Genomic DNA, 19309 nt, shown 5'->3' with positions numbered 1-19309 from the left:
GAACAAAAGAAGGCAAGGTCCCTGTTCTGGAGCAGCTTTCATGGAGGATGGGGTGGAAGGAAAAACAAACATCAAACAGGAAAGAGTACTATGAAGTTAAACTAAATCATCATGTGGTAGAGAAGAAATGGAGATACTTACTCTTTTGGAACAATTTTATTGGTAAGCAGTAATCTTAGCATTTAAAAAAAATTAATAAATAAATTCCTATTCAAAAGGTTAAGGGAAGTTAGTTGAGTAAGAAGTCTTTTAATTTCTCTATTTCAACGCTGTAAGTAATTTGGTAGGTTGGCCCTGCCATTTCCCTTTTCCTTTAAAAGGCAACTTTGTTGTTTTTGTTTTTAAGAGCCACTTCCTACTTGGTAGTAAGGTTAAAAAAAAAAGAAAAGAAAAGAAAAAAGGAAATCACAAAATACCTAAATGTCTTCATTTTGTTTCCTTCTCAATTCTTACATCCTACTACTAGCAAATTTCCTTCTAAAGCCACTGTAAGGCATCCAGAGTACATAAGCTTATTTTCACTCAGCTTCCAATTACCAAGTATCTCTAATTGGGATGAATTCTAACAATTTAGTCAGTGTCGTTTATTTTTTCAGTTGTGATATTGTATAAAACTTTAATTCGTGTTCTTTATTATGTAGTCCTTGAACTATATGGACCTTAGATTTTCACCATTTTAAAAAAATATATAAATTTATTTATTTATTTTTGCCTGTGTTGGGTCTTTGTTGCTGTGTGCAGGCTTTCTCTAGTTGCTGCGAGTGGGGGCTACTCTTCCTTGCGGTACAGGGGCTTCAGTAGTTGTGGCTCGCGGGCTCAGTTCCTCCGCGGCATGTGGGATCTTCCCGGACCAGGGCTCGAACCTGTGTCCCCGGCATTGGCAGGCGGATTCTTAACAACTGTGCCACCAGGGAAGTCCCTCACCATTTGTTGAATAGGGGCTCATACAAGAAGATCTCCACAGTCTCTTCCAAGTACAAGGTGACATGATTTCAAGTTAAATTTCTGTTGCAGTGTGTTTATACATTGAAGCACAAAATTGTAATAAAAATTCTCACTGTACCCACTCCTCAAGTGATTAAATCCTATAAAGGGATATTAAGCAGACTTTCTGCTTACAGAAAATTATTGTACTCTTGTGTGTTACTGTAAAGCCATAAACTGAAAAATGTCATAAAAGCAATCTGTAGATCTCATCAGAGATTTCTCACAGTTTTTTTAGTTCAGCGCCCAACACTCCAGCGTAAACAACAGTGTTGTTGTTAACAACAAAAGTCAGAAGTCAACCCTGTCTGATTCTAATTCTAATTGTATATCAGGGTCTATCAGTTGCCAAGCTCAGAGAGAGTAAAAATGACTTTTGAGGTCTGAACAGTCAGTGGCTTGGAATGAGTCATGATAATGAAACATGCAGGTCCTGGTGGTAGCCTTTGGTGACAAGTATCATCTAAACTACATCCAGCTCAGATGTCAGGGTCTATGGACAGTCTGCTGGGGCTAATTAGGACTCCTAATTTCTCTAGTCCCCTGAACAATCAGCTATAATTATCTCAAGCTATATATAAAACTTATTTATCAGATCTATAAAGTGGGTGGTAAATTTTCAGTCATTACATACTGTATATCTGGTTTGTGTGTCAGAGAATACACTGGTGAATATAAAAGCTGAATGACATATGAACCTTAAGGAATTTAAAATAAAAGTAGATTAGTAACTAATGTTTTTTTTCTTCACATAATCAAAAGCATGTTTACATTTTCTAAAGTGTGTGTTTTAAGGTGAAGCTGGGTTAAAGCTATTAGGATACCTGTTTAGTGCTTTCAGTTAATAGTTGTAGTAAATGTAGGAAGAATTATGTTTTATTTTGCATTATGTAGCGTGTCAGTGGTTGGTAATTGGAAAGAACAAACCGGAGCCTGGAAACTTGGATAATAATTATGGCTCTGCCTTTGAGTGATTCAGTTAATACACGTGGGCTCTGGTGTCTTCAGTAGTGTAGGACTAGATTATTTTTAAGATCCTGACCAGCTCAAAAAGATCGAGTCATCTCAAAATAAAGGATTTTGCTTTGACTATCCATTAGCTGCATTGTTTACCAAGGGAGTTCAATTTTTAAATGAATTAATTTTGTCTTTACATCAAGTAATTTTATCTCTGACCCTTACTGTATCTAAAACAAGTGAATAATGGACCATGTCAAGGAAACTTCTTTTGGCATAAATTCGTATTTATCTTAGGAAACCTTGGATAATCATGACATAGAAAGTATCTCCTTTGGGTGCCTGGCCCGTGGGTAAATTTATTTTATACATAAAATGATTCTTGCTAAGACAAGTTTGTTTCTTTTGGAAGAATGTACTTTTCCCAGATTTATTTTTAAATTTATAAGCACAATAATGAACCCCTTCTCTTTCTACCCACCCCCGTTCCACAGGTGAAGCAATTATGAAAATCGTATTTTTTAGTTACTCCAGACTTCTAAATTTAGGGTTTTAGAAAAGCCCTAATATATTGAGACAGGATTTTTATAGAGAGCCATAAATGAAAGGGGGTCAAGTAAAGTGATTTATTAAGACCAGAGACATGAATTATCTAAGGAAAGAATTCAGCTTTAAAACTTGCAGTTCCAGTAAAGAGATCATCTTTTGCCTATGTTCTTTATTATCCATCCTAGACCAAGAAAGCTAAGACGCAGATATGTGTCCACAAACAAGTAATCCTACCTCTTTGGATCTCAGTTTCCTTACCTGTAAAATAAAGAGGGTGAGGATAACACATTTTATAAGACTGACACATTTGCAGTTTCGTAGTCTGTTTTCACCAGTTATAAAGTTCTCAGAAGAGTTTTGTTTACATATTTCCCTTACCTAGTGGAACAATGAAAGAAAAAAATATAGGAAAGAGTAAGTAATAGTTTTAATAGTGTAGGTGTCTTAATGCTTGAATCTCTGCTGATAATTACTCGAACTCTAAAGCTCTGATATTGAGAAGACCATGCAGCCAGACCTTGAGTTATTGATCTTTCTTTCCCACATTGATGACAATAAAGGAAGAAAGACGAATGGATCTGAGCCTCAGGACCTGGTTCTTTCCATTTGGAGAACTGGACAGTTGATGGACATGCTTCCTGTTTCTGGTTGAAACCTGAAGCATTTGCCAGGCCCCCTGGCCAAGGCTCTGGGTCTTGCTTTTAATGTTCTCTCTCCAAAGAGAACTGACGCTCAAAGGAACTCTTGCTGTTTTCCAGTCTCTGCCTTGAACTGTCAGTGTAGACGGGAAGAGCAGAAGATAGAGGAATGCCTTATAACAATTATAATGGCGGGCAAGAGAGCCAAAGGAGAAATAGTAACACCTAAGAAATGCCTACCATTTTCCAAGTAAGGTTGGAAAACTTCACAGATAGTTTATATTTGAACTCATTAACAATTCTGTGAAGTGTAAATATTGTTACCCACATTTTATAAGATGCTCAAAAAGGTTAATAACCAGGGTTGTTACATTGCCTAGGGTCACAGAGATAGTAAATGGTAGCATCATGATTTAAACCCAGGACTTCACCCCACAATATCCTGCTATGACATGTCAATATATTCACTCCTTACGTTCATATGGATTTAACCTTTTCAACATACTATTACCTTAGGAACTTTGATCTTATTTGTATTTATTTTTTTATTATTATTTTTTTTTTGCGGTACGCGGGCCTCTCACTGCTGTGGCCTCTCCCGTTGCGGAGCACAGGCTCCGGACGCGCAGGCTCAGCGGCCACGGCTCACGGGCCCAGCCGCTCCGCGGCATGTGGGATCTTCCCGGACCGGGGCACGAACCCGCGTCCCCTGCATCGGCAGGCGGACTCTCAACCACTGCGCCACCAGGGAAGCCCCTGATCTTATTTTTAAAAGGCTGCCTAATGTATTATTGAGGAAAAAAGATTTTTGGTTTGATAAAGCAGGGTCGTTCTTGAGTCTTTTGGTTTTGCCTTACCTTTATCATTGGCATACAATCATCCAGACATTCCTTTCATTGTAATATATTTGTAATGACAGGGTTTACCACGATGTTTGGGATTCTCAAAGATCTCAAATGAATATAAATGTTTTTAATCCCATATCTACCATCAAAAGAGGTGTTTTGCTAACACCATCATAGAAATTTTTTTTTAATTTGCCATGAACATTTGGACTTCTGGATTTTACTTCACAGCAGTATTTATTATGTTACTTTAAATTTTGTAGACAAGAGAAGAAAGGAAAATGGAAGCAATTCTGCAAGCTTTTGCCAGACTTGAAAAAAGAGAGAAAAGAAGAGAACAAGCTTTGGAAAGGATCAGCACTGCCAAAACTGAAGTTAAAACTGAATGTAAAGATGCACAGATTGTCACTGACGCTGAAGTTATTCAGGTATTATTATTCAGGTCTAGTTTTATTTTCACACTTAACCACTTTCCAGTAAAATTTCCACAATTTAATAACATCTATAAAGAATTCTTGATGTGATACTAGCTTTTCAATAGCATTTTTCAAATCCTATGAGAACTTAAGACTTCAGCTATGAGACTCTACTTTCTTTGTTTTGGAGAGTAAGAAAAATTTTAATTATGTCCATTTAATATACATCAGAATTCATAAAGACATTTGGGGCAGTTAGCTTCTGAAGCAGATTGATGCCATTAGATTTCAACTACTAAGTTATATAAACATCGTATTAAAAGTTCCATTCTCTTTTGAATTAGGAACAAGCAAAAGAAGAAACTGCTAGCAAGCCAACTCCTGCCAAAGTAAATAGAACTAAACAGAGAAAAAGTTTTTCTCGGAGTAGGACTCACATCGGACAGCAGCGTCGGAGACACAGAACCGTCAGCATGTGTTCAGATATCCAGCCGTCTTCTCCTGATATAGAAGTTACTTCACAACAAAATGATACTGAAAATACTGTACTTGCAATAGAACCAGAAAGTGAAACTGCACTAACAGAAATAATTACTGAAACTGAAGTTCCAGCACTTAATAAATGTCCAACAAAGTATCCCAAAACAAAAAAGGTATGATTCTTAATGAATGTAAGAACTGTTTTTTAACAGATGTCTTATGTTAAATATATTCATGTTTTAGGAATTCAGTCTATAACATCTCATAAGGAAGAGTGATAAAGAGTCATAGCTTTTATACTAGCAAAGTTTTAAACTAAGAATGAGAATTGCAAAACGGTAAAATCAGTTAATAGAAATGTTTGCATCATTAAAGTATCCAGTATATCAAGGCTTCCTTGTAGTATTGCAATTCTGATTTCTAATGATTTAATTTTGCCTACTTTATGTACATAACTACACTTCTCAGAAACAACTAGTTTGAGATGTGTTATCCTTTCTTTATTCTTTGTAGTTTTTATAAATTTCATGGTAAAGGTAGATTGCAAGAATTAAATGTGAAGAAATTGTTGATTTCCATAGAATGTAGTAGGATGTGAAAATTTATAAGGAAGAGTAGTTTCATTTTAATTTTATTGGAGTGTAGTTGATTTACAATGTTGTGTTAGTTTCAGGTATACAGCAGTGATTCAGTTATATACATGCATACATGCATTCTTTTTTAGATTCTTTTCTCATAGCTTATCACAGAATATTGAGTTCCCTGTGCTATACAGTAGGTCCTTGTTGGTTATCTTATATATAGTAGTGTGTATGTGTTCATCCCAAGCTTCTGATTTATCCCCCCCCACCCCGTTTCCCCTTAAGTCTGTTTCTGTTTTGAAAATAAGTTCGTTTCTTTTTTTTAAAAATTAGATTCCGCGAGTGCTATCATGATATTTGTCTTTCTCTGACTTACTTCACTTAGTATGCTCATCTCTAGGTCCTGCTGCAGTGAACTTTGGGGTGCATGTATCCTTTCGGATTATGGTTTTCTCTGGATATATGCCCAGGAGTGGGATTACCAGATCATATGGTAGCTCTATTTTTAGTTTTTTAAGGAACCTCCGTACTCTCTGTACCAGTTTACATTCCCACCAACAGTGTGGGAGGGTTTCAGGAAGGGTAGTTTTAGATCAATTTATTAATAAAAATCTGTCAAAAACTACTGTCAGATTTAATGAAGCAATTGTGGTAAACAATCACTGAGATAAACCAACCTGAGCTTTACAGGAAGGCCAGAAATACAGAACACCCTTATGAAGCTTTGTTTTTCTCCTATTCTGAGTACAGCAGATTGGAGCAGATACCAAAGTGCAACCCTTAGGCTCTCTGGGCAGTGGGGTAGATCATAAATGGATCCTTCTCACGCCCTTCTATAACATAGTACTTTTAAACCCACTTTATCTGGTCTTTGTTCTTACCAAATTCAGTATAGTTTGAAGGTACTGTGAAACCATGAGAAGTATACTTCGTAAATATCTAGGAGGAACCTGGGAGTATACTTCAGTGGTGAGTCAGAGGATTAGACAGAGACGATCTAAACACAGCTCTGATTTGAAGTCTGTGCTCACCTTTGCACCTTGGGTCCTGAACAAGCAAGCCAGCACTTGATTTTGACAGTGAGCAGTTACTTTTGCCCACTTTGGGAGGACAAAAAGTAGCTGCAGATTTTCTCCATAATTTGGATTAGTGAGAAAGAAAAAAGATTCATGTTTAAAAGAAAAGCTACTTCTGGGAATTCCCTGGTGGTCAGTGGTTAAGACTCTGCACTCACTGCTGAGGGCCTGGGTTCAATCCCTGGTCTGGGAACCAACATTCCACAAGCTGCACAGTGCAGGAAAACAAAAAAAAAGGCTGCTTTCTTGATTGCAAATATGACATAGTCCCTGCCCTTTAATTATTAAATGACTAAACTGTTGTGGCACTATAGATTTAATTCCCTGGTCTTGAGATATAGGTTCCTGTATCCTGATTCTCTTAAAAAAAAAAAAAAAAAAAAAAAGAAGCCTTTTTCCCACAGGTTTTGCGTGTGATATATACTGTTGCTTTAAACAACATTACTGTTTGACAGAGTACCAAATTATCGTGATTTCCTATGATGTAAAGGCCTTCTTCAGTTTCATACATGGCACTTATTCTGTGCCAGATACTCTATGAAGAGCTTTGGTTATTTAACTCTTGTAATCCTTACAATAACCCTATTTGTAGAACTAGTTTCTCTCATGACCCTTCTTTCATAGATCAGGATTGAGATGTAGAAAAGTTATGTAACTTGCTTGAGGTTACAGTAAGTGGCAAAGCCAGGATTCACACCGGGGCAGTCTGTTGCAGGCTCCCAAGTGCTAAATTTAGCCCCACTGTTGCTTGTCCTAGAAAGGAAGTTTACATACATTGAAGAAAGGAAGGAAAGAAAAGATGCCAAAATGCTTATAGTGATTATCTCTAGAAGACAGGATGAGGGTAGACTGTTTTTGTAATGTATGTATTTCTGTATGTGTGTTGTGAGAATGTATATGTGTAAATACATATACACTAGTTTTTCTACATATTCTACAAATTACATTTATAATAAAAATAAAAGGAGTATAATTTGATAACTAGATAGAAAAGATAAAAATGCCCACACAGCAAGGAAAATGTGCTTGAGCTGAGAAATGTAATCCTTATTTCCATGCCCATTACATCTGAACTTTACTAAATAACTAGTTTTTAAAAAAAGAAAAAGTTGAGTAATCATTATACTTTAGGATCAGGTATATTCATACAGCCAGGAAAGACTGAACTACGTACATTGTAGATGCAAAAAAATAGAATTAAGAAAGGGATTATGTGAATTTTCAAAGCATGGGAACTTAAGAGATTTCAACCCCCTTAAATCATTAGTGATTGTCAATGCCGACAGCTTTAAAAAAAAAAAAAAAAAATATATTCATCACCCATAATCTTACCCCCTTATATATATATATATATATATATATGCACTGGCCTCAGCTGGAGATTCTGATGGGCAACCAGAGTAGGAAAACACTGCCTAGGGCTTCCCCGGTGGCACAGTGGTTGCGAGTCCGCCTGCCGATGCACAGGACACGGGTTTGTGCCCTGGTCCGGGAAGATCCCACATGCCGCCGAGCGGCTGGGCCCATGAGCCATGGCCGCTGAGCCTGCGCGTCCCACAACGGGAAAGGCCGCAGCAGTGAGAGGCCCGCGTACTGCAAAACAAACAAACAAACAACAACAACAAAAAAAACACTGCCTAAAGTCTGAGGAACTAAACATTTTACACATAACACAGAAGCAGTTTAGTGTTTGTGTTTTTAAGATAGTACTGAGATCTCCTAGATTTTTACTATTTTATAAAAACTATCATGTGTTTTGTTCCTACAAAGTATAATTGGGTAAAAAAATTTAGTAATAAGTGTAGATAACCAAGGAAATGCAGAATGACTTATATTGACGTTTTAGACATCATATATGAAGGATTTAAATCTCTCATTTTAGATATGTCAGTTACAAATTTGGTATTAGAATATTCTATAGGAGAATCTGTATAATTTACATATATAGTGATCCAGATTTTCCTTCTCTCTAGCACTTGGTCAATGAATGGTTAAGTGAGAAGAATGAGAAGACGGGAAAACCTTCAGACACCCTTTCAGAAAAGCCTCTGCGCATAACTACAGATCCTGAAGTGTTAGCTACACAGCTCAATTCTTTACCGGGTCTCACTTATAGTCCGCACGTATACTCTACTCCTAAGCACTACATTAGATTCACTTCACCATTCCTTTCAGAAAAAAGGAGAAGAAAAGAACCTCCTGAAAACATTTCTGGCTCGTGCAAGAAGGTAAACTTTTCTTTGGATATGAAAATCTAGTATGGGCCAAATGCCATTCTCATTCCTTACTCTACCAGTCCTGGTAGTGAAATGCTTTTGGAATTGGCTGTACATTTATAGGATATGTAAACAGCTACAAACTGATTTCTCTTCATTTATTGTTCTATATATTTCAGCGGTGGTTGAAACAAGCTCTGGAAGAAGAAAACTCAGCAATTTTACACAGATTTAATTCACCCTGTCAAGAAAGATCCAGAAGTCCTACAGTCAATGGTGAAAATAGAAGTCCACTACTATTAAATGACAGCTGTTCTCTTCCAGGTAGAATTTCTTTTCAGTGTTGTTCTAGTGTGGAGAATGTGGCAGGATATATATAGCATATATATATCCTAATTATTATGTACCTTTCAAAAGAAGCACATTGTTACATATATTTTCTCTTTTCTGTCCTCCAAAGTTTTAGACGAAGGTAGACATGAAAACCTTAATTTGCAAGTACCATGTACAATATGTTGGGGCTTATGGTTGAATTTTGGGCCTAGTTGGCCAGCTGTTTTTCAACAAGATTCAAAAGGACTCTTAGAAATCAGTTAAATTAACAGCTGTACTTGCAAGATTTCTTAGAGCCCCCCCCCCCACCAGGCCTGTAAGCCTTCTGGCAAGATAATATGCTTGCTAACAGGGAAAATGACTAAGTTGGGGGGCGGGGGGCGGGGTGGGGGAGAGATTGCTTCCTGTTATCTTTAAAAACTGTGAAATTTAATTTCGGGGTGACAATCATCATAATTACGATTGCTGATGTTTTTTGGTCTTCCCCAGAATATATTACAGATTATAGCAAATAGCAGCAGTATAATTTCTTAACTTATTTCACCAACAGATTTAACTACACCACTAAAAAAACGAAGACTCTATCAGTTACTAGATTCTGCTTACTCAGAAACCTCCACACCTACTCCTTCACCATATGCTACCCCAACTCACACAGATATTACTCCTACGGATCCATCATTTGCCACTCCTCCACGGGCAAAGTCAGACGACGAAGCTTGTAGAAATGGTTATAAGCCCATTTATTCACCAGTTACCCCAGTAACTCCTGGCACACCGGGAAATACCATGCACTTTGAGGTGAGAAAAAACAGAAACAAAAACCCATGGGGATGGGGTTTCTTTAATAGCTGTTTTTTTCTCCCTTTAATAATTAGTGTACTGAGAGCAGAAAAGAATTCTTAAGAATCTAAGAGCGAAAATTTGGAACATGCATTTGTGAATTTAAACTTTATTTTTTTATTAAAATGCACATAACTTTCATTTCATCTGATTGATATACAAAAGTCAGACTAAATGACTATGTGTATCAAAGTGACCTTAAAGCAAAATATAAGGGGAATGGAAATAAAGAAGTTTAAAACCAAAGTCTGTGTAGTAGTTTCTCATTTTAAGTTCTCATTTCTATAAATATCATGGGTTTGTTAACGTATTTTAATTTTCAATTATGATTATTTCTTTTATGTAGAATATTTCTTCCCCAGAAAGTTCTCCAGAAATTAAGAGACGCACTTATAGTCAAGAGGTAAGGAGATACTAAAAAAAGGTTTTTTAAATCGGTGACTTTTCCCTAGTATCATTATAAATTATTGGTAGATTTAATGTAACTAGCTTCCAAATGTGGTTAATTTTTTTTTTTTAATTCTGTAAACAGGGCTTTGACAGATCTTCAACCATGTTAACATTGGGGCCTTTTAGAAATTCTAATTTAACTGAACTCGGTCTGCAAGAAATAAAGACTATTGGTTATACCAGCCCTAGGAGTAGGACTGAAGTCAGTAGGCAGTGCCCTGGAGAAAAGGAATCTGTGTCAGACCTTCAACCGGGACTCGATACAGTCGAGCAAGCTGCCTTACATAAAACCATGGAAACACCTGCACATGATAGGACTGAGTCTAACAGCCAACTGGAATCTGCTCACTCTGGACGGGGCCCAATATATTCTTCCTGGGTAAAGAGTCCTGACAGAACAGGAGTTAACTTCTCAGTAAACTCCAACTTGAGGGACCTGACACCCTCACATCAGTTGGAGGTTGGAGGAGGCTTCCGAATAAGTGAGTCAAAGTGCCTGATGCAGGATGATACTAGAGGCATGTTTATGGAAACACCTGTGTTTTGTACTTCAGAAGATGGGCTTGTATCTGGTTTTGGACGGACTATTAATGACAATTTGATCGACGGAAGTTGCACACCCCAGAATCCACCACAAAAGAAAAAGGTTACAAATTTAACGATTTATAGTCCTTTTAATAGTGTTTTTTTCATACTACTTCTGAGGATAATTAGTAGTTATAATATGTATTGTGTAAGGCATTCATACTTTATTCATATTGAATTATTGATACGTACATTTTTAAACCTTTTGTAAATGCTCAGTGAATTAGATTATGTTTGCAGAGAGCTAGTGATATGGAAAATTCCTATAAGGAGCATGGTTTCAGAGATCGAAACCTCAAGGTGATTTATTTCACTGAAAGAGTAACTTTTAAAGATAACCACTTCCCAACCAAATAAACAGAATTGAATAATATTTGTGTTCTTATTACCCTTATTTTACATAGAACAGGCAGCCTATGTAGAAGAAATGCCTCTTTCCTCATCCTTAATACCTGCAGTATTTAGGCCATGGATATAAAAGTATTTATTATATAAATAATAAGTTCCCTGATTTACCACCATTATTCGGTTGGCAGATATACCGAGACAATTGGAATGCCTTATTTCAGATCAGTGGGAGAAACTACAACACGTATTTTATTTGTTAATAGGCTTATTGCTTTGCAAGTCGAAAGAATTTTAGTGATGTGTGCTTTTAATTTTTATAACAGAGTCCAGTTGGCAACTTTGTGGGAAGCAATATAGTATAGTGGAAAGAGCACGGGCTTTCAAGTAAGACCTAGGTTCGAATCCCGGCTCCAACACTCACCAGCTGTGTGACCTTGAGTGAGTGAGTTACTCAATTTCCTCATCTGTAAAATGGGGATGATAATATACCTATTTCATAGGGTTGTTGTGAGGATTAAATGAGATAATGTATGTAAATCATCTAAATACAATGCCTGGCATATAGTAGGCATTTGATAATTGTTAATTATTATTGTTTGTTCAGAATCAAATTATTTTATATAATTTTCTTAATGTAAATATAGTAATTCTCTTTAGAAAGAAAAGAATAGATTGACACTGACATATAAAAACAAGGATAAAAGATTTGCTTTTCCTTATCTTTCTTGCTTAAGGTTTCTCTATTAGAATACCGGAAAAGACAACGTGAGGCTAGGAAAAGTGGCTCTAAGGCAGAACACTTTCCACTGGTTCATGTATCACCTCACACAAGTGGAAACTTGAGCAGCAACAATGCTGACGGGTGTGCCAACGGGAATGAAAATGGGGAGCAGGTAGAAAGCACTGCTAGCCTACCTTTACCAACACCAGCTACAGTTTATAATGCTACTTTGGAAGAAACCAGCAATAACTGTCCTGTCAAGGAAGCTTCTGCCAGTGAAAAGAATGAACCAGAAGTCCAATGGTAAGCTGCCTGCTGAAAAAAAAACCTAACTAACTAACTGGTAACTTTAGAACTACAAGTAATATACCTTATAATGACAGTAGTCTTTGTTATTTTATCATCCAGTCAAGTCAGGATCTTAACTTTTTACATAGCTGATTTTGAACGGAGCTTATATATTCGTAAAGACTGGTAGTATCCTATTCCGAAAAACAACAAAGTTTTTGTTAATCAGCTGCCTTCCCGTTTGTTGTTCTCCTAAAGCAGAGGTTTGTGATCATAATTTTGACAGATCCTTTTTGCTGATAAGAGTTTTAAGCCAGTTAAGTATTTCCCTGCATCATGAAAGGTCCATTGTATCTACTCCTTGATAATTTTCACACAAATATTCCTCTCCAAAGAACCTTTATCCTAGTCAACATCCGGCAGTTTCTTTGTCACCCTTACCAGTTGCCTTGAGAGTACAGCCATGTTTAGTGTTTCTTCGATAGGAATAGAAGAAGCTGGATACAGAAGGGTCCTGCAAAGGGCAGGAGGCCACATTCACTTTGCTCCATGGTCCTCTTACCTCTGAGCTTCCTGCTAGCCTTATAATCCAGACCCAAGGTAATTTGTCAGGGGTATATGTGGTCCCTTTGGTAACCTGAAGTGACGTTCTGAATGTTGTTTTGCTACCCCCTTCAACAACCCCCTCCTTTTCACCAAGAAATTGCTTAAGACAAAGGAATGGCGTCTGCTTGAGTTCTTCAAATAAGTAAAAGTCTCAGTTCTGGGGGGTGTTGTGGGCTGGGGTGGGGAGCTGTTATCAAAGCTTTTTCCCCAACGAGCAAAGCCTTTATCTGAGAGGCTGTGTTGGCCATCAAGGGACACAAACTGATCTAGCTGGCAGCAGCTTCTGAACTGTTGTTATGACTTGATTTTAAAGGACCGCCTCAACTTCAGTGGAGCAAGTGCGAGAGAGGAGTTATCAGAGAGCTTTACTACTCAGTGATCACCGAAAAGATAAAGATAGTGGTAAGTGAGCTTGTTGCTTTGCCAAAAAGTGGGAGTCAGCTAATCACTGCACCCCCGTTCTGTGCTTCTAACGTTCTCTTTGGGTCTGCTTCTGCTTCATCTCTAGGGGGAGAGTCACCATGTGTCCCATGTTCACCGATTCATGTTCCGTCTTCACCTTCATCTCATTCAAATCACATTCCCCAGTTGCAACCCAAGGGCCCAGTCCCTTCTTTCAGTGAACTTATGGAAGGTCAGTAAGCAGATGACCTATCATGGTTGTTGTTTTAAATACCTCTTCAGAAAGGAGAGAGAGCGCCTTTATAAGACGTTGGTTTGAATAGTAGAATGTACGTCCAAGTATTAGTAAAAAGCACTATTTATCGTGCAGTTTTACATTTTCTATGGTTCCTTACGCTTTACAGATCCTGATCCTGAAAATCCAGAACCCACGACTACAAGTGAATGTGCATCCCCAGATACTTCCCAAAATACTTGTAAAAGCCCTTCAAAAATGAGCAAGGTAATAACGACCTTTGAACGTGGCCCTTCAGAAAAGTGGATGGTAATGTGCACATGGAGGTTCTTCTGCTGTACCAGGGATCAGTTTCTGATTTCTGGACACTTCTCCTGTTCAAGTTCCCATGTGCTGAACGTACTTCACTTGCTCCAAGAGTTCCTTCCACCCCTTCCTTATCCTAGTGTCTAGGAAATTCATAATCTTTTCATAAAATATTTGACCGGCCAGTTAATTCTCTAAAAACAAACGGTCAGGTGACATTCTTAATTTAAAAGAAATGCTGCCTCTATCCTGGATCATGAAGACATGATAATCCAGTGGGGCAGTATCTTTGGAAACTAACGATGAGGAAATCTGAGATTGATTTTTTCTTTTTCCTTAAAGAACATCATTATACGTTCAAGTAGTCTTATCCTTGGATTACCTGAATTTGAACAATGGAAAAGGTATTACAAGTGAAAACAGTTCGGGGGAGCAGGTTTATCTACCCAAGCAAATTTATCCTTAGGTGGAGTATAGAAATTTCAATTATGGAATTGAAACTCGCCTGCAGTGTTTAAGTGTGGTTCTTTCAGAATAGGAGTCAAAGACAGGTTTCACTGCTCAGGGGAAAAAGGGCAGATTAATTTCCTTAACTTGCCTTCAATAAAAATTCAGGGAATTCAGTTGAAGCTTATTATCAGAACTTGCTCAACTACCTAAAAGAACTGGCGTTTTAACATCCCAAGCCTCTGTAGTTGTCCTCCTCTCAGACCTCTTATTCCCTGCCCCCGTTCCAATTAATATTTAGCTAACATTCAACACCAGTAATAACAAACCTCAGTGTACATAAAATGTTTCTAAATTTGTTTTCTTCTCACAGCCTGGTTCACCGGGACCTGTAATTCCTGCCCAGCCACATGGGAAAATACTCACAAAACCAGATTCCCACTGGGAGGGAGCAGTTACTGTGTCAGAAGCTGAGAACGGTGTCCACCTGAAAACAGAACTCCATCAAAAACAGCTGTCAAGTAACACCCAAGCACTTTCGAAGAATCATCCTCCACAGCCACTTGTTCGCAGTTCATCTGAGCAACTTTCACAGAAGCTGCCTTCCGCGCCCGTGAAGTTGCACTGTCCTCCATCACCTCACGTAGAAAATCCTCCAAAGTCGTCGACGCCTCAGACGCCTGTACAACACGGTTATCTTTCACCAAAGCCTCCTTCACAGCAGTTAGGCTCTCCCTACAGGCCTCACCACTCACAGTCACCTCAAGTTGGAACACCTCAGCGAGAGCCTCAAAGAAATTTTTACCCAGCAGCACAGAACCTTCAAGCAAGTACGCAGCAGGCCCCTTCTGGAGCGCTGTTCACGCAGACGCCCTCAGGACAGCCCCCGGCAGCGCTCAGTCAGCAGTTTGAGTAAGTGATACTTGGATCCAGCTCAAAATTCAAAAGGTATGACTGCCACCACCATCCCCAAGCCATTCAGTTCCTTCTTTGGAGGCACCCAGTGTTGTGTGCGTGTGTCCTTCTAGAGTGAGTTTAGGCTTAAATGAGCAAATGCACGCACCCCTCCCTCATTTTACACAAATAATTTTTACAGTTTTGCACCTTTCAAAAGTTATCTAAATTATAATGTTACGGGATTTTACAAAAGGCAATAACCTTCAGGACTGTTGTTGTGCAACAGCTGTTCTGCAATAGAGGCAGAACAGTTTGGGGGATGGGGAAGTATGTGTGCCCAGTGGCCCGAAATCACACCTGCAGAGGCCACGATCACCTTCTCTTCTCATAGAGTTGGTGCTATCTGTAGGCTTTTAGAGTTTTGCCAAAAAAAAAGCCCCCCCTCCCCCTCCCGCCCCGCATCACCATCCACCGCCCCACCCCTCCACAGGACTCCCAGGTCTGCAAGCACAACACCAGCACGTGGTGAGCTCCGCCCCTCCACCACCCCCTCCGCCGCCGCCTTCCGGTGTTCTGGCTTCCGGGCATCATACCCCATCGGCTCCAGCCTTACACCACCCACCTCATCAAGGACCTCCACTTTTTCCTTCAACTGCTCATCCAGCCGTACCACCGTACCCCTCCCAAGCTACTACACATCACACCACTCTGGGACCGGGACCCCAACACCAGCCTTCTGGAACAGGGCCACATTGTCCTTTACCAGTCGCAGGTCCTCATCTCCAGCCCCAAGGACCAAACAGTATTCCCACACCTACCGCTTCAGGGTTCTGTCCTCATCCTGGCTCTGTGGCCCTGCCACATGGGGTTCAAGGACCTCAGCAGGCATCTCCAGTGCCTGGACAGATTCCAATTCACAGAGCACAGGTGCCACCAACATTTCAGAACAATTACCATGGTTCAGGGTGGCATTAAAATGGACTCCAAAAACATTTTTTAAAATGTTCTGTAAGATAAACTGTACATTTCATATGTACCTGTTAAGGTACTTTTTAAAGCTTGTACATGAAACTTTGTATAAAAAACAAAACAAACACCAGTGCTCTCTCATCATTGTATTTTTCCCATTTTTGCTTTTTAAAAAAATCCCTTAAAAAATGTGCTGTTAAGCCAGTGTAGGTATCTTTTATTTTGTAAGTGAACATTCCAGCTGTTTTTCTGGCAGTAGATTTGATGCTACATGATCTTTAAATTTTATTGTTGGAATTAAATTCAGTTAGTGAATGTTTTCTATATTATTATGTTATACATATGCATTAAATACACGGCTAAGTAATGGCAGTACGAGGATTTTCTTTCAATCAATCAGCAGTTCTGTGAGTGCATCTTATGTATTAAAAAAAATGCAATACAGATTTTTAGTTTGGTGTGAAGATGGCTCATTTTGTTTTATCGGTTATTTGCAAGCAAAATGTAATTTAACGTATAGATGATTTTTAATGTCTCCTGAAAAACTGTAAATACTGCGTTTCTTTTGCGTATATAATTGCTTACAGCTTTTCTCATTTGACATATAGCACTGTACATATGACATGTCTCTGCAAAACTGTGTGATCTTTGTGAAAGTAGTACAGTATATGGCCTTTAATTCCTCTATTTTAAATATACTGTCACATTGAAGCACTGGTTGGGCATTTTAATTCATGTTAATAAACCACAATTATGTCAGTTTTACCAAATTGTCCTGTACCACTTCTGAGATTGGGGTCTGTTTATACAAGTGTTTGTTTTTACAGAAGTTACCTTTTCCAGATAGAGTTTGTAAGGAGCCTTCCATTTTCTTTCGCAACTACTACCTCAGCTGGACGGGACTGCAGCAAGATCAGGAGGCGGTAAAGGCTTGTTCCTGGAAGGTTTCCTACATGTTATTGTTTTGCAGGAGCAGGAGCCATGAGAAACTACCGTGCTACGTAAATGCTGCACGCATTTGCTTATATCTGACATCGTACAAGATGAGTCCATTCCATTGAAGCGTCCCATGATTCAACTACAGACTAATTTACAGCTGTTTGAAAGTACGGAACATTTTACCTAAAAACACAGGAATATCTAATTTGTACATGTTAGAACATAACTGAAATGTCCTACTGATGAACCAAAATTAGTTGAACACCTTAACATTTACTGTCTAGCTATATAGTATTTTAAAGAGTAGCAGGAAATTTTACAAATTGGTTTTGGGTGTACAAAACTACAGGAAAAACGCATTCTTAGCTCTCTCAAGTGAAATGAAAGTGGCCTCTCAAGTGAACATTTTATTGCTGAAATACAAAATTACTAGTTATTATTTTGGAATAATAAATTCTTATTTGTCTTCCACCTCTCAGGAGGATTAAGTATAAACCAATAGTAGTGGCAGTATTTGTCAACACATAGTTCACCATCCAGTTACTTGACATAATTTGACACAGTATACAAATTCTGTGTATTGGAGAAAAAAGTAAACAGACTAAAAATGACTAAGATTGGCAGTAGTATGTCATGTTTTTACACTTTTAATTTCCATTTCCTTTTCAAAACAGCTACATTAACACAGCTGTGTTTAGGGCTCAATCCTAATCAAGTTTTAGAAGAACTTAGGTCAACTTTGCCATCCTTGATTATCAAACAAGATTCTACTTACGGTATTTGCTAAAGAAATACCTGTCCACGAAGAAGTGGCTTTACATCATCCAGTCATCCACTCCCCCCCGCCCCCCCCCACCGATAGTTTCAAACAGAAGACAAAGTTAACTAGCATAGTGAACTATGAATATTCACACCTCTTTAAAAGGACTGTCCTAAAGAAAGATTTTAATTCCTCATAGTTTTAGATTTGCCTACTATACAAATAATGTATATGGAAGCTTTTCTGTAAACTGCATTAATTTCTAAAAAAAAATTAATGGGAGAAAACTGGAATTTAAGAAGTAATTTCACCGGCAGATACAAACTGAAGTTCTCTACCCCAGCTGTTAACTAGCTACGGACGATCCAAGTACGGGAAGAAGCAAGTTAGTAAATCAGTTTTCACCTAGAAAGCTAATGCTTTTTTGAAGCTCCTATTATATCCACTTTTCCTCTGCCTTGGGGCAGTTCTAATTTCCAGACAGCCAGCTTCTGAATCTGCTATCATCACATATGTGATCCACTGCTTGTCATTTTCCATGACGACTTCACATGGACTAGAGAAAGGAAAAGATAGGACATTCAACTGAAGTCACGGAGCTGGCTACAGTGTTCTGCATAACCAGTGGTTCTCGTTTAGCTTATATGCATTCATCATCATCAAGCCACCAAGAATCTGCTAAAAACCATACCATACCTAACACAAATGTATATTCCTTCTAGAACAATTGCTTTTACATTTATAAACTAGTTAGGCTATTTTATCCTAAATGAGAGATCCTTACAAAGTTTGTAATTATCTGGATTATTTTCTAACATGAGCCCAAACTGTATTAGACAAATTTCATTCAAGTGTGCCATAACCCTGATAAAAATTCTTATGGACTTAGGGAAGACATATGTGAACTCCGTAATTCTCGTGAGAATGATTCCTGTGCAAATTGTGGATGGCATCACTGGTCTACAGCCACTATCTTTCACAGAACCTACAAGGTCACCTACAGCCTCAGAAGAAAAACTTAGCATGCACATTTCATAAGTGAATGGTATCTTCCACCTCACAGCGATACGATCTAATGCTAACTCCTAAGAGGATTACGTGTCTTGTTCCCTCACAGTGAATGCTGTTAAAAAAAAGAAAACTGACAATGTGCAAACAAAATGTTAACTAGTATGTTTTTGATGATACGTGAATGAAAAAGGTTCACAGAAATTCTACGTAATGGATCTATACTACAGCATCTTTTCTAGATCCATATCCTACCCTTACAAAACGATGAATGTTTTCCTTGTATTAAGCCTTAATGCATGTTCTACAAGTACATTTCCTGCTACAGGAATGCTGATACTTCCTTTCGTTCTGGTTACACTACATTAAAAGGATAGCAAACGTTTATTGATTCTATCGCTTCAAATATAGGCCAATGACCAAGGCAATG

At 38.2% G+C, this 19309-nt stretch overlaps 1 protein-coding gene across 1 annotated transcript in view; it reads left to right on the top strand.

Moving 5' to 3' along the window:
* Positions 1-16178, top strand: part of KMT2E (lysine methyltransferase 2E (inactive)) — a gene marked incomplete at its 5' end in the record, with an annotated part of 33323 nt that extends 17145 nt beyond the window's left edge. Inside the window, 14 exon segments of the mRNA XM_007472278.1 lie at positions 4237-4401; positions 4734-5042; positions 8500-8754; positions 8922-9066; positions 9626-9876; positions 10265-10321; positions 10451-11014; positions 12036-12325; positions 13230-13318; positions 13425-13550; positions 13723-13820; positions 14680-15261; positions 15264-15419; positions 15504-16178. Of these exon segments, the coding sequence (XP_007472340.1) occupies positions 4237-4401; positions 4734-5042; positions 8500-8754; positions 8922-9066; positions 9626-9876; positions 10265-10321; positions 10451-11014; positions 12036-12325; positions 13230-13318; positions 13425-13550; positions 13723-13820; positions 14680-15261; positions 15264-15419; positions 15504-16178 (3762 nt within the window).
* Between the last annotated feature and the right edge of the window lie 3131 nt (positions 16179-19309).

Source organism: Lipotes vexillifer, unplaced genomic scaffold, assembly GCF_000442215.2.
Source record: "Lipotes vexillifer unplaced genomic scaffold, Lipotes_vexillifer_v1.1 scaffold1002, whole genome shotgun sequence".
NCBI lineage: Eukaryota > Metazoa > Chordata > Mammalia > Artiodactyla > Lipotidae > Lipotes > Lipotes vexillifer.
This window is presented reverse-complemented; position numbering and strand designations above follow the sequence as displayed.